This window comes from Electrona antarctica (assembly GCF_951216825.1).
Source record: "Electrona antarctica genome assembly, chromosome: 22".
Classification (NCBI taxonomy): Eukaryota; Metazoa; Chordata; class Actinopteri; order Myctophiformes; family Myctophidae; genus Electrona; species Electrona antarctica.
In genome coordinates, this window is record NC_136805.1 from 684211 (window position 1) to 699041 (window position 14831).

General features: G+C 46.2%; 1 protein-coding gene across 1 annotated transcript in view; it reads right to left on the bottom strand.

Moving 5' to 3' along the window:
- Window positions 1–4562, bottom strand: part of LOC306915937 (glutamate receptor ionotropic, NMDA 2C-like) — a gene marked incomplete at its 5' end in the record, with an annotated part of 162874 nt that extends 158312 nt beyond the window's left edge. Inside the window, 3 exons of the mRNA XM_079493608.1 lie at window positions 1054–1152; window positions 1546–1662; window positions 4296–4562. Of these exons, the coding sequence (XP_079349734.1) occupies window positions 1054–1152; window positions 1546–1662; window positions 4296–4562 (483 nt within the window). The remainder of the gene's footprint in view (window positions 1–1053; window positions 1153–1545; window positions 1663–4295) is intronic.
- Between the last annotated feature and the right edge of the window lie 10269 nt (window positions 4563–14831).

The window sequence follows — 14831 nt, forward strand, 5'->3', positions numbered from 1 at the left end:
TTCAACTCTCTCCACAACACCACGTCTTTGGGTACAGCTGGTTCACCCGTGTCGAATGCCATCAACGCGTTGAAAGGGACAGAATCAGGTCTCATCAGAGCATTGAATGCTCTCGGTAGACGCGTCTAACTGACCGACCAAGATCTCAGTCGGCTGCATTCTGTGCAGTTGATCACGGCTACTGTTCTGACAGAGACGACGCACAGACAATGTGAGGCAGAGATTAAAGCATTGGTACCTTGGATGACCACAGTAAAGCTACACTCAGTCAGAGATGACCACAGTAAAGCTACACTCAGTGAGTCAGAGATGACCACAGTAAAGCTACACTACAGTTCAGACAGGGATCCATCATCCATCTTCAAACGCTTATCCGTAGTCGGGTCGCGGGGGGCAACCAGCTCCACCAGAGAGCTCCAGACTTCCCTCTCCTCCAGAGCAACATTAGTGACTTCCTCCTGGGGGATCCCGAGACGTTCCAAGGCCAGTGAGTCGATGTGTTTCCTCCAACTGCGCCTTGGTCTGCCCAGGGGTCTCCTCCCAGTGGGACCGACGTGCCTCGAGGACCTCCCTAGGGAGACGCCCGAGAGGCATCCCAACCAGATGCCCGACAGAGATGACCACAGTAAAGCTACACTCAGTGAGTCAGAGATGACCACAGTAAAGCTACACTCAGTCACACAGAGATGACCACAGTAAAGCTACACTCAGTCACACAGAGATGACCACAGTAAAGCTACACTCAGTGAGTCAGAGATGACCACAGTAAAGCTACACTCAGTAACACAGAGATGACCACAGTAAAGCTGCACTCAGTGAGACAGAGATGACCACAGTAAAGCTACACTCAGTGAGACAGAGATGACCACAGTAAAGCTGCACTCAGTAACACAGAGATGACCACATGAAGCCACACTCAGTCACACAGAGATGACCACATGAAGCCACACTCAGTCACACAGAGAGTGAAGCATCAGTACGGTGAACGGTACCACAGTAAAGCCACGCCCAGTCTCAAGACAGAGAGTGAAGCATCAGTACGGTGAACGGTACCTTGTGAGGGATGACCACGGCAGAGCCTCCACTCACTCCCACGATGGGCAGCCCGGTCTGGGTGGACAGGAAGTCCAGGATCTGAGCCACCTCTGCTGCCTGGAGGAGAAACAACAAGTCTGGTTAACAGTTTCCTTGCGGAACACACTAAACCCGTCTTTTGTCTCATATGGTCAATTTGATGTTTTTTTGTATAACTTTTAAGGCATAAAAGGTTTCCCCTCTGACATTGTGAAGAGGATGACGTAACCAGAAATCGACCAATCACTGGCTTGCAAGGGCTTTTGGGAAACTGAGGCCCAATGCATTGCCTACGATGCGTGTCGGCTGCTTCCTGCTCCATCTGTTCCTCGTTACGTTTCGGTGGTGGAACCCCCGATTCAGACACAAACCATGGGTCATGTTCGTGCGTGCGTGCGTGCGTGCGTGTACCTGTGTGTGTGTGTGTGTGTGTGTGTGTGTGTGTGTGTGTGTGTGTGTGCGTGCGTGTACCTGTGTGTGTGTATCGAACACCACCCCGTGCAGCCTCTCAGTAGACATGGTGTCACACAGTCTGGTCAGAAGGTCTCGAGGGTTGGTGTCGTTGACCAGCACGGTCACCGGGTTCACCTGCAACCAGTCCAGGAAACACAGCTTAATATCTTTAGAGCTTTCTTTTTTTATTTCCATTTTTTGCTAAGCAGCAAGCTGTACACTTAGATGATTTATATTTGGATAAATGTGCGCGACTGGAAAGACGAAATGGAAGTGGGGAGGGGGCTCCACTTCCGCTTTATATCTTACTCAAGATAGAACTTCCGTCGCTGTATGACAGAAGCATTTATATTTTACTCATGATCAGAGCTTCCGTTGCTCCAGACTGTATGACAGAAGCATTTATATTTTACTCATGATCAGAGCTTCCGTTGCTCCAGACCGTATGACGGAAGCATTTATATTTTACTAATGATCAGAGCTTCCGTTGCTCCAGAGTGAATGACAGAAGCATTTATATTTTACTCATGATCAGAGCTTCCGTTGCTCCAGACCGTATGACGGAAGCATTTATAGTTTACTCATGATCAGAGCTTCCGTTGCTCCAGACTGAATGACAGAAGCATTTATATTTTACTCATGATCAGAGCTTCCGTTGCTCCAGACTGTATGACGGAAGCATTTATATTTTACTCATGATCAGAGCTTCCGTTGCTCCAGACTGTATGACGGAAGCATTTATATTTTACTCATGATCAGAGCTTCCGTTGCTCCAGACTGTATGACGGAAGCATTTATATTTTACTCATGATCAGAGCTTCCGTCGCTCCAGACTGTATGACGGAAGCATTTATATTTGACTCATGATCAGAGCTTCCGTCGCTCCAGACTGTATGACGGAAGCATTTATATTTGACTCATGATCAGAGCTAACGTTGCTCCAGACTGTATGACGGAAGCATTTATATTTTACTCATGATCAGAGCTTCCGTTGCTCCAGACTGTATGACGGAAACATTTATATTTTACTCATGATCAGAGCTTCCGTTGCTCCAGACTGTATGACGGAAGCATTTATATTTTACTCATGATCAGAGCTTCCGTTGCTCCAGACTGTATGACGGAAGCATTTATATTTTACTCATGATCAGAGCTTCCGTCGCTCCAGACTGTATGACGGAAGCATTTATATTTGACTCATGATCAGAGCTTCCGTCGCTCCAGACTGTATGACGGAAGCATTTATATTTGACTCATGATCAGAGCTAACGTTGCTCCAGACTGTATGACGGAAGCATTTATATTTTACTCATGATCAGAGCTTCCGTTGCTCCAGACTGTATGACGGAAACATTTATATTTTACTCATGATCAGAGCTTCCGTTGCTCCAGACTGTATGACGGGAGAATTTATATTTTACTCATGATCAGAGCTTCCGTTGCTCCAGACTGACCAGCACGGTCACCGGGTTCACCTGCAACCAGTCCAGGAAACACAGCTTAATATCTTTAGAGCTTTCTTTTTTTATTTCCATTTTTTGCTAAGCAGCAAGCTGTACACTTAGATGATTTATATTTGGATAAATGTGCGCGACTGGAAAGACGAAATGGAAGTGGGGAGGGGGCTCCACTTCCGCTTTATATCTTACTCAAGATAGAACTTCCGTCGCTGTATGACAGAAGCATTTATATTTTACTCATGATCAGAGCTTCCTGTACCTTTATAGCTTCCTGGCGCCTCACTTCCTGTACCTTTATAGCTTCCTGGCGCCTCACTTCCTGGAAGTGGAACATTCTTGGAACTATTGCTCACATACATTTCCCCACAGCCCCCCCCCCCCCCCCCATCTATGTTCAAACCTTGTCAACAGAAAATGGATGGCCAATGGTTAAACTACACAAAACACAATATATTCTCTGTACACTACATTTCAGGGTAAAATATTCATACAGAGTGCCGCGATACGAGCCTGTAGGTCTGCTATTTCTTTTTTATCGTGAAAATGTGGCGCAAATCTTTGAATATACCGTATATTCTTTCAGAGCCAACATTTTTAGCCCATATACTGCCACCTGCTGGACGCAGGGCCAACCGCAGACTGCCGAGCTGGTTTCAATGTTGCACACGCTGGACTCACATCCTGTTTGGGCGTCCATCTTTAATGCTAAATAGTAAATAAATAGCGCCAATGCTAGCGAGCTAAAATGAAGCCATCCTTGCTCTAGAAAGCGCCAATGTTTCCATCTAGACCACCCGATAATCAGCAAAGACCTTCGAACATCGCACGTTTTATCCAAACCATGGAGAGCTCCGTAGATTTAGAGTTATTCAGCTTTTTAGTCAGTTAGTTTTAATGGGAGGTGGACGGGAGCGCGGTTGCACAATCCGGTCTAGGATCGCTAAAGAAGGAAAGGCCAAGCCAAAAAAATAATCCAAAAAAAGAAATCAGCGATCTGGTTTGATATCAATAATAAAGCTTATCAGACAGAACATTACACCAGAAGCAGTTGCTGGTTGGATTCCTTCTGACGGAACGTTTCGCCAGGAGCAGTTAACTCAAATCTTTGCTTCTGGGGGGGGTCCCTGGAACAACATATTTTCATTCATTCCTTGACATGAAAAAGGTTGAGCATCACTCACATAGAATTAGAAACACAGGCTTTTTCAGAAAACTTTTAGGATTTAGAAGATTTATTTTTTAAAGAATCGGCCTCAGGTCAAAATGGGTTAAATTAAAAAATGTAAAGTTAAATAACCAATCACTGACCGTCACAGGCAGGTCGGCAAAGTTCTCGGCGCTCAGGCGACCTTTGACCTCGCCCTGGTAGCCGGCGCCGCTGAACACCACCGCCACGTTGACGGACGGCTGCAGCAGCAGGGGGCGGGACCACAGCGGGGGGGCAGCCAATAGCAGGAGGAGGAGGAGGAGGGGCAGGGGGAGGAGCCGGCTGGATGAGGAGGAGGAGGCGGGGCCTGCTGCTGCTGCTGCTGGAGAGGAGGGAGGAGGAGGATGACCCCTGGTGGTGACCGCCATGCTACTGCACCCTACTGCCTGGGAGAGAGAGAGAGAGAGAGAGAGAGACAGAGAGAGAGACAGGAGAAGGATGTCAAATGGAATACAAGCACCTTAAGGAATACAAACCATTGTGTGTACACTGTTTATCAAAAGTATAAAGCTAACGTCTCCTATATGGATGTATATTGTATAACTATCTGACAGAAAAGGCACAATATTTTTTATAGTTTCACAAGATAGTATCACCCAAAGTGCTAATATAACACAGCTCTGTTTACTCTGTTTACCAGAGTGACAGCAAGTGAGTAGAGAAAGTAAAAGTGGCCTGGGCCAGCCTAGCGGTCCAGGCCCCCTGGCTGCTAACGTGTCGCGGGTTCGAGTCCCGATCCCGATGACCTTTGTTGTGTTTCTTCCCACCCATAGAGTATTAAAAGGATAGAGACTGATCTGGCGCGAGGCTCCGCCCCCCCAGCTATTCATGTCAGTGGAAGTTGCTCCGTGGCGTTTTGAAGCACCCGGAAGAACCGTCTACTTCCACCTTTTTTTCGATTTGGGCACCAACATTTGGTGCCCAAAATGCGGAAGTGCAAACGCGCTCAACGTTAAAGCCCAGATGCTGCACGGGGTTTCCCAATCATACTTCCACGGGTCCGCCTGCAGTCCCTCCTCTTACCACTAGGGCCCAGTGCTTCAACGTTGGATAGCCTCACTGGACCCTTCTTCCCACCACATCGCTCTCTCCCCGTCTCCTGTCTACCTTCTTACCTAATATTATTATACATCTATCAATAAAAGCAAAAAGAAAGAGAAAATATAGCTGCAAGCAGCGATAAGGCGGGACCAAGCAAGAAGACAATACGCAATAAAAACAATATGCACAAATAGGAATCATGGGCTGAGTTGTCGGTACCCGGATTTGAACACACAACCTTGTGGTCTGAAGGCGAGAGCTCAACCAACTGAGCTATCTGGACACAGTCAGTTGTTTCATTGTAAACAGTAACATCATTCAGTGTTTTGGTAACAAGTATGTGTGTCCTCATTTTGGGCATGTCATTATCCCTTTCTACAGTGTGTTCGATGTTCATGTTTCATGTCTTCAACCGGGATTTCAGATAATGGTCCATAGATTGTGTGTAGGACGTTTCACGCAAATTGCTCAAAAGTCCAGGCAGAAAATCGGATATAAGCTTTTTTCAAACTGCTCAAAATGGCGGAAGATCTGAGGGCGGAGCTTACTTGTCAAAGTGACAGATGTGTTCCCCATGAGTCAAGGCAGGTTTGGGAGTCAGCAAGCTAGTTCTCTCCTTTTTTCTAGCTCTCTCCAAGTTAGTATTCAGCACATTATCACTATAACCTTTGGTTTTAAACCCATTATCACTATAACCTTTGGTTTTAAAGTCTTTCGCCTGTCTCTCAAAGGAACTGTTAGAACTACAGATTATTTTTATTCTGAGTAATTGACTGTAAGGTAAACTCCTTTTTGATCCTGAAGGATGATAACTTGAGAAATGTAAATAATTGTTTCTGTCAGTTTGTTTTCTATAAACACAAGTAGATAGGTTCTCTCCCTCTCTTTGTATTAACACATCCAAAAATGACACAGATTCTCTACTGTACTCCAAAGTAAAGGCTATCGAAGCCATTCTAGTATTGACATAGTCCTTGAACTCCCCCAACTGTTCTACTGTACCAGAAAAAATAAAAAACACATCATCAATGTACCTAAACCAGCATTTTAACCACAGATTAAAGGGGTTGTTGTTGTAAATAAAATCCGTCTCGAATTTCCCCATGAATAAATTAGCATAGTTCGGGGAGCAGGAACTTCCCACGTGCTAAGAATGTAAGAGACTCTGTAGTGAGAGCAGACTGTTATGTTCCTCCGTCACACTTTATGTCAGAATTACCTACGGGTAACTTTCCATGCAATAATTGTGTTCATTGCAATGCAATGATTAGAGGTAAATAGTTTTTACATCCACATTCAGGCAAAAAGATTGATATCAAAAATATTATTACCTGCAAGACAAAATGTGTTGTGTACCTGTTGAAGTGCCCTTGTGCTTGTGGACTATGTTATGTAGGCAAAACTAAAAGAGAATTAAAAGTGAGGATTACAGAACATAAGAGCAATATTAGAAACGGAGATGAAAAATCTCTTGTAGCAACGAGGTGGGACAAAGTATGCTCTCTGAGGTTCCAGGGTTTAGAGGCTGTTCAGCCCTTAAAGAGAGGAGGGGACCGTGAAAAACTGCTGTTACAGAGAGAAGGTTCCAGGGTTTAGAGGCTGTTCAGCCCTTAAAGAGAGGAGGGGACCGTGAAAAACTGCTGTTACAGAGAGAAGGTTCCAGGGTTTAGAGGCTGTTCAGCCCTTAAAGAGAGGAGGGGACCGTGAAAAACTGCTGTTACAGAGAGAAGGTTCCAGGGTTTAGAGGCTGTTCAGCCCTTAAAGAGAGGAGGGGACCGTGAAAAACTGCTGTTACAGAGAGAAGGTTCCAGGGTTTAGAGGCTGTTCAGCCCTTAAAGAGAGGAGGGGGCCGTGATAAACTGCTGTTACAGAGAGAAGGTTCCAGGGTTTAGAGGCTGTTCAGCCCTTAAAGAGAGGAGGGGACCGTGAAAAACTGCTGTTACAGAGAGAAGGTTCCAGGGTTTAGAGGCTGTTCAGCCCTTAAAGAGAGGAGGGGACCGTGAAAAACTGCTGTTACAGAGAGAAGCGTGGTATATACATACCTTGCAAACTGAACACCCGAAAGGGCTCAATGAGGAATTACTATTGGGATGTTTTCTATAATACTTTTTCTAATTATCTTTCAGAATATTGTAAAATCTGAGTCTGTCTTTATAGAGGGGTCTTAGAGACCTGCACAGGTCAGATTCGTGGTTTATACCGTTTCCGTCAAGGATCTCAATATGCTGTATATGGTTATTGTGTTTATATTTCTTTGTTGTATTTTAGTATTTTCTTGTTTTGATACTACTCTCCTAATGGAAACAACTTGTACCACTTGAATAATTTATTGATGTAATAATGTATTTAGTGCACCCGGACCGTTTAGTGCTGCGCACCCAGGTCCCCCTTATAAGTGACACAGAAACATTCACTACTAGATTACAGTTGAAGAAGGCCACCCGGCCGAAACGTCCGTCTGTCTGTTGTTATGCCTGCTGGGGAAAACTGAAATAAAACAAGAATCCTAACGGATAACGTGAGTGCTGGTATTTATTCCTTCACAGTCCCCTTCCATGACATCATCATGTCACGATCCGTGACCTGTTCTGTCACCCTGATGTGTTTCCCTATGTTCCTTGTTTTGGGTTTTACTTTTGTGTACTTTTAAGTTTTATTTTGTAGTTCTAGTGTCTCTTGGTTTCCTGTGTTGCCCATGTTTACCTGCCTTGTCTAACCCTGTGATTAGTGTAGTGTTCTCCTCCTGTGTCCTGTTAGTCTCCCAGCCAATCCCTGTGTTGATTTGTCTGTTGTGTTCACCTGTGTCTAGTTAGTCCTTGTCTATTTATATACCCTTGTGTTTTCAGTTCTCCGTTGGTTCGTTGTTTATTGTCACTGTGAGTATTTGTTAGTACCTTGTTCCTTGACTCCTCGTTTGCCCTGTATTTCAGATCCCCTAGTTTTACCAGTTTAGTGTTTCCCTTTGTACTGTTCTGTGTTCACTTCTGACTGCCTACCCGTGTTTTGACCTTTGCCTGTACCTGGACACTGATGAATGCCTACTCCTCTGGTTTGGTGAATTAAAAACCTTCATTTGAACTGAGCTGCCTCTGGCTCTCATCTTGCACTTGGGTCCTCCTTCACTGTCTTGACTCGAACCGTGACACATCATCCATCATCATTCTATCATCTCAGAAATGTTTGACATCTGAAACATTTTCTAAATATGAATTTAAGCACATGCTACTTGTGTCCCTTTTTTCTTCACAATCAGCGCCAGGATTCCTTCAAAATAGGAGCTCTAGGGGGGGGGGGGGTGTTCCGGAAAAAAAATAGATATTTTTTTGCTTGGTTACCTCGCTAAGAGTCCGATAAAAGTCGCTGATGATCCATCGCGTTCATATTTTTGAACGAGAGGCAGTTTAGAAGTCAGACATGAACAGCTTAGTATATCCATCAGATCAGAACCACGGAGAGCTCCCTGGATTAGCAGAGACGAGGCATTCTTTCTGCAGCGGTAAACGAGGAAGTGAACCAACCACGCATGAACGACAAGTGAAGCCTTGGAGTCCCAACCCCCCCAAAAAAAAAAAAGTTAAACAAATTAAATTTGATATCATTGAAGATGCGTACTAGGACGTGTACACACGTCACTGCAACCCGTGGATTGGATTGGTTATGACGTGTGGACACGTCGGATGGATTGGTTATGACGTGTGGACACGTCGGATGGACTGAACCAGTTGGATTGGTTATGACGTGTGGACACGTCGGATGGATTGGTTATGACGTGTGGACACGTCGGATGGACTGAACCAGTTGGATTGGTTATGACGTGTGGACACGTCGGATTGGTTATGACGTGTGGACACGTCGGATGGATTGGTTATGACGTGTGGACACGTCGGATGGACTGAACCAGTTGGATTGGTTATGACGTGTGGACACGTCGGATTGGTTATGACGTGTGGACACGTCGGATGGATTGGTTATGACGTGTGGACACGTCGGATGGATTGGTTATGACGTGTGGACACGTCGGATGGATTGGTTATGACGTGTGGACACGTCGGATGGATTGGTTATGACGTGTGGACACGTCGGTTGGATTGGTTATGACGTGTGGACACGTCGGATGGATTGGTTATGACGTGTGGACACGTCGGATGGATTGGTTATGACGTGTGGACACGTCGGATGGACTGAACCAGTTGGATTGGTTATGACGTGTGGACACGTCGGATGGACTGAACCAGTCGGATTGGTTATGACGTGTGGACACGTCGGATGGATTGGTTATGACGTGTGGACACGTCGGATGGACTGAACCAGTCGGATTGGTTATGACGTGTGGACACGTCGGATGGACTGGTTATGACGTGTGGACACGTCGGATGGACTGAACCAGTTGGATTGGTTATGACGTGTGGACACGTCGGATGGATTGGTTATGACGTGTGGACACGTCGGATGGACTGGTTATGACGTGTGGACACGTCGGATGGACTGGTTATGACGTGTGGACACGTCGGATGGATTGGTTATGACGTGTGGACACGTCGGTTGGATTGGTTATGACGTGTGGACACGTCGGTTGGATTGGTTATGACGTGTGGACACGTCGGATGGACTGGTTATGACGTGTGGACACGTCGGATGGACTGGTTATGACGTGTGGACACGTCGGATGGATTGGTTATGACGTGTGGACACGTCGGATGGATTGGTTATGACGTGTGGACACGTCGGTTGGATTGGTTATGACGTGTGGACACGTCGGATGGATTGGTTATGACGTGTGGACACGTCGGATGGATTGGTTATGACGTGTGGACACGTCGGATGGACTGAACCAGTTGGATTGGTTATGACGTGTGGACACGTCGGATGGATTGGTTATGACGTGTGGACACGTCGGATGGACTGGTTATGACGTGTGGACACGTTGGATGGATTGGTTATGACGTGTGGACACGTCGGATGGATTGGTTATGACGTGTGGACACGTCGGATGGACTGGTTATGACGTGTGGACACGTCGGATGGATTGGTTATGACGTGTGGACACGTCGGATGGATTGGTTATGACGTGTGGACACGTCGGATGGATTGGTTATGACGTGTGGACACGTTGGATGGACTGGTTATGACGTGTGGACACGTTGGATGGACTGGTTATGACGTGTGGACACGTCGGATGGACTGGTTATGACGTGTGGACACGTTGGATGGACTGGTTATGACGTGTGGACACGTCGGATGGATTGGTTATGACGTGTGGACACGTTGGATGGACTGGTTATGACGTGTGGACACGTTGGATGGATTGGTTATGACGTGTGGACACGTCGGATGGACTGAACCAGTTAAAACGTGCCATTATGAAGCCATCAAGGCCGAAATGCATTTTATAGTTGACTAAAATCTTATGATAGTCAGTCGACTATACAACTAGACTAAACGTAAAACATTTCAGATGACAGAAGACTTCAAAAGACTGCATGTAGAATCCTGTGTCATTTGGACGTCAAACTGAGTGTGTGTGTGTGTGTGTGTGTCCGTACGTGCGTGAAAGACATTGTCCTCCAGTGCTGCACAGTGTGTGACGTCCGTACGCGCGTGCGTGCGTGCGTGCGTGCGTGTGTGTGTGTGTGTGTGTGTGTGTGTGTGTGTGTGTGTGTGTGTGTGCGCACACACACACGCACGCATGTAATCCTCCTTTAATCCCACACCCTGCAGTGTCATGGGTGTAATCACCTCTTCATCTCAGCATGCCACGGGCGACACACACACACACACACACACACACACACACACACACACACACACACACACACACACACACACACACACACAGTGTTGATTATCGTGTGACCCTCGTTCGTTCCAGGGCCATCGGGGTGAAACTTTGTTTTTTTTAATCTTCATACAACATTCATCACCTTTTTCATTTTATTTCGTATCAACTTGATTTTCATTTTTTTCACGTATAATGTGTGGCTTTCTAATCTGCTCCCGCCGTTGTTTCCCCAAACAGTGGGTCGGCTGAAGCAGAGTGTAGAGTAGGAGAGTAGCGACACGCTTTGATCTCGCTGCAAAGCAGGTGCCTTATGGGCTATAGTTCCAAACACTGGAACTATCCTAGCCCAAACATTTAGACTCTCGTAGAGGGTTTTTTCGATTCTGACGAATCTCTCAACGAGAGTCTAAAAGACTTGGTCCCCTTTAAGAGGGCTCGTGTTTACGTTTGTGCCTCAAAATCACTCTTACCTTGTACAAATGCAAAATCTAAAATATAATCCAGATTGCCCCACATGTCCGGCGGGTGTTCGGAAAACAATTACTTCCGTACCGACCGTAGTTTTCAATAAAAAAAATATTTTAATCCACTCCGTCCATACTCCTCCATTGTAAATGCGCAACAGAACATTGGCCGCGCCCCTAGTGGCCAGGGTTCTGCTGCGCATTTACAATGGAGAGAAAACCAAGATGGCCGCCAGATTCCGAGACAGAGTATGGACTTTAGTATGGACGGAGTGGATTAAAATATATTTTTTATTGAAAACTACGGTCGGTACGGAAGTAATTGTTTTCCGAACACCCGCCGGACATGTGGGGCAATCTGGATTATATTTTAGATTTTGCATTTGTACAAGGTAAGAGTGATTTTGAGGGACACACGTAAACACGAGCCCTCTTAAAGGGGACCAAGTCTTTTAAACTCTCGTTGAGAGATTCGTCAGAATCGAAAAAAACCTCTACGAGAGTCTATGTTTGGGCTAGAACTATCCCATTGAGACAAAGCGGGGTGCTATGGGCTATAGTTCCAAACACTGGAACTATCCCATTGAGACAAAGCGGGTGCCTATGGGCTATAGTTCCAAACACTGGAACTATCCCATTGAGACAAAGCGGGTGCCTATGGGCTATAGTTCCAAACACTGGAACTATCCCATTGAGACAAAGCGGGGTGCCTATGGGCTATAGTTCCAAACACTGGAACTATCCCATTGAGACAAAGCGGGGTGCCTATGGGCTATAGTTCCAAACACTGGAACTATCCCATTGAGACAAAGCAGGGTGCTATGGGCTATAGTTCCAAACACTGGAACTATCCCATTGAGACAAAGCGGGGTGCCTATGGGCTATAGTTCCAAACACTGGAACTATCCCATTGAGACAAAGCGGGGTGCCTATGGGCTATAGTTCCAAACATTGGAACTATCCCATTGAGACAAAGCGGGGTGCCTATGGGCTATAGTTCCAAACATTGGAACTATCCCATTGAGACAAAGCGGGGTGCTATGGGCTATAGTTCCAAACATTGGAACTATCCCATTGAGACAAAGCTGGGTGCTATGGGCTATAGTTCCAAACACTGGAACTATCCCATTGAGACAAAGCGGGGTGCCTATGGGCTATAGTTCCAAACACTGGAACTATCCCATTGAGACAAAGCGGGGTGCCTATGGGCTATAGTTGCTAAACATTGCTCCTATTGGCTGGAACTATTAACCTGACTCCGCCAGATGGGGCAGCAGAGTGTACTCTCTAATGCCCCATCTGGCGGAGTCAGGTTATGGAACTATCCCATTGAGATAGAATGAGCACTTCCGCATTCCATTGTTACAATGTCGCCACTCTCTTACTATATTACTCTGGGCTGAATATCCCTGTATTTTTTGTTTGTTTGTTGTCTCTGTTTCCTAAATGGTGTCTTTAACACTTTCCCTGCGGAATATCATATCATATCATTATATCAATCAAAAAGACTACAGGACGCCTATACACGTCCAAGGCATAATTAGTGTTAACTAAGTCCCCTAACCTCATATCAATTTTAACCGGCCATGTAAGTCCCCTAACTTCATATCAGTCTTAACCGGCCACGTAAGTCCCCTAACCTCATATCAATTTTAACCGGCCATGTAAGTCCCCTAACCTCATATCAATTTTAACCGGCCATGTAAGTCCCCTAACTTCATATCAGTCTTAACCGGCCACGTAAGTCCCCTAACCTCATATCAGTCTTAACCGGCCACGTAAGTCCCCTAACCTCATATCAGTCTTAACCGGCCACGTAAGTCCCCTAACCTCATATCAGTCTTAACCGGCCACGTAAGTCCCCTAACCTCATATCAGTCTTAAACAGCCACGTAAGTCCCCTAACCTCATATCAGTCTTAACCACTTTGTATTGAGTTGTGCTTTCATGTGAAATGTACCCATTCTACAAACTGTTAATAAATAGTTCAATCAATCAATCAGTATGCAGCTACAGAGATCTTGGTAGGTCAGTAGACGCCACTGAGAGCATTCAATCCTCTGATGAAACGGGATTCTGTCTTTTCAATGCATTGATGGCATTTGAAACGGGAGGTTTAAAACCAATCAGTCAATCTATTGGGAGAGCCAGGAGAATTCTACTGTACTTGACCTTCACAATGAGTCAAATAGTGCAATCCTTTTAGACAACGTGTCTGACTGTGTTGCATGTCTGTCTAATAAAATATTCAATCAATCAAATAGTAAAGTAAGCTACACGCACGCACGTACACGTACACACACGCACACACGCACACACACACACACACACGCACACACACACCCACACACACACACACACACACACACACACACACACACACACACACACTCTCCGGTGATCAGAGACGGCGTGGTAATTGAAAGCGTCTTCCTCGGTTGGATTCAAAGCACGGTTCAAAGAGCCGCGCTGAGATGAATGAATGAATGAATGAATGAATGAAGGGACGTCGTCTCATCTCCTCTCCCTGTGTTGCTGCATGTCGTATATCAATCATCTCTGTACAATTAAGGGCCCGTGGAGGTGAAAGGAAATAATGAATTCTCCTCGCCAGGATAAAGGGAGAGTGGTCCCTTAAAGGACCACTTTTCAACATGATAAAATGCCACAAATGTTTTCTACACAATCTGTCTCTCATAGGAGGGCTGTGGGCAGTTCAGAAACCAGTATGTGTCTCATAGGAGGGTTGTGGGCAGTTCAGAAACCAGTCTGTGTCTCATAGGAGGGCTGTGGGCAGTTCAGAAACCTGTCTGTGTCTCATAGGAGGGCTGTGGGCAGTTCAGAAACCAGTCTGTCTCTCACAGGAGGACTGTGGGCAGTTCAGAAACCAGTCTGTGTCTCATAGGAGGGCTGTGGGCGGTTCAGAAACCAGTCTGTGTCTCATAGGAGGGCTGTGGGCGGTTCAGAAACCAGTCTGTGTCTCATAGGAGGGCTGTGGGCAGTTCAGAAACCAGTCTGTGAGGGTTGTGGGTGGTTCAGAAACCAGTCTGTGTGAGGGCTGTGGGCGGTTCAGAAACCAGTCTGTGTCTCATAGGAGGGCTGTGGGCGGTTCAGAAACCTGTCTGTGTCTCATAGGAGGGCTGTGGGCGGTTCAGAAACCAGGCTGTGTCTCAAAGGAGGGCTGTGGGCGGTTCAGAAACCAGTCTGTGTCTCATAGGAGGGCTGTGGGCTGTTCAGAAACCAGTCTGTGTAGGGCTGTGGGCAGTTCAGAAACCAGTCTGTGCCTCATAGGAGGGTTGTGGGCTGTTCAGAAACCAGTCTGTGCCTCATAGGGCAGTGGGCAGTTCAGAAAC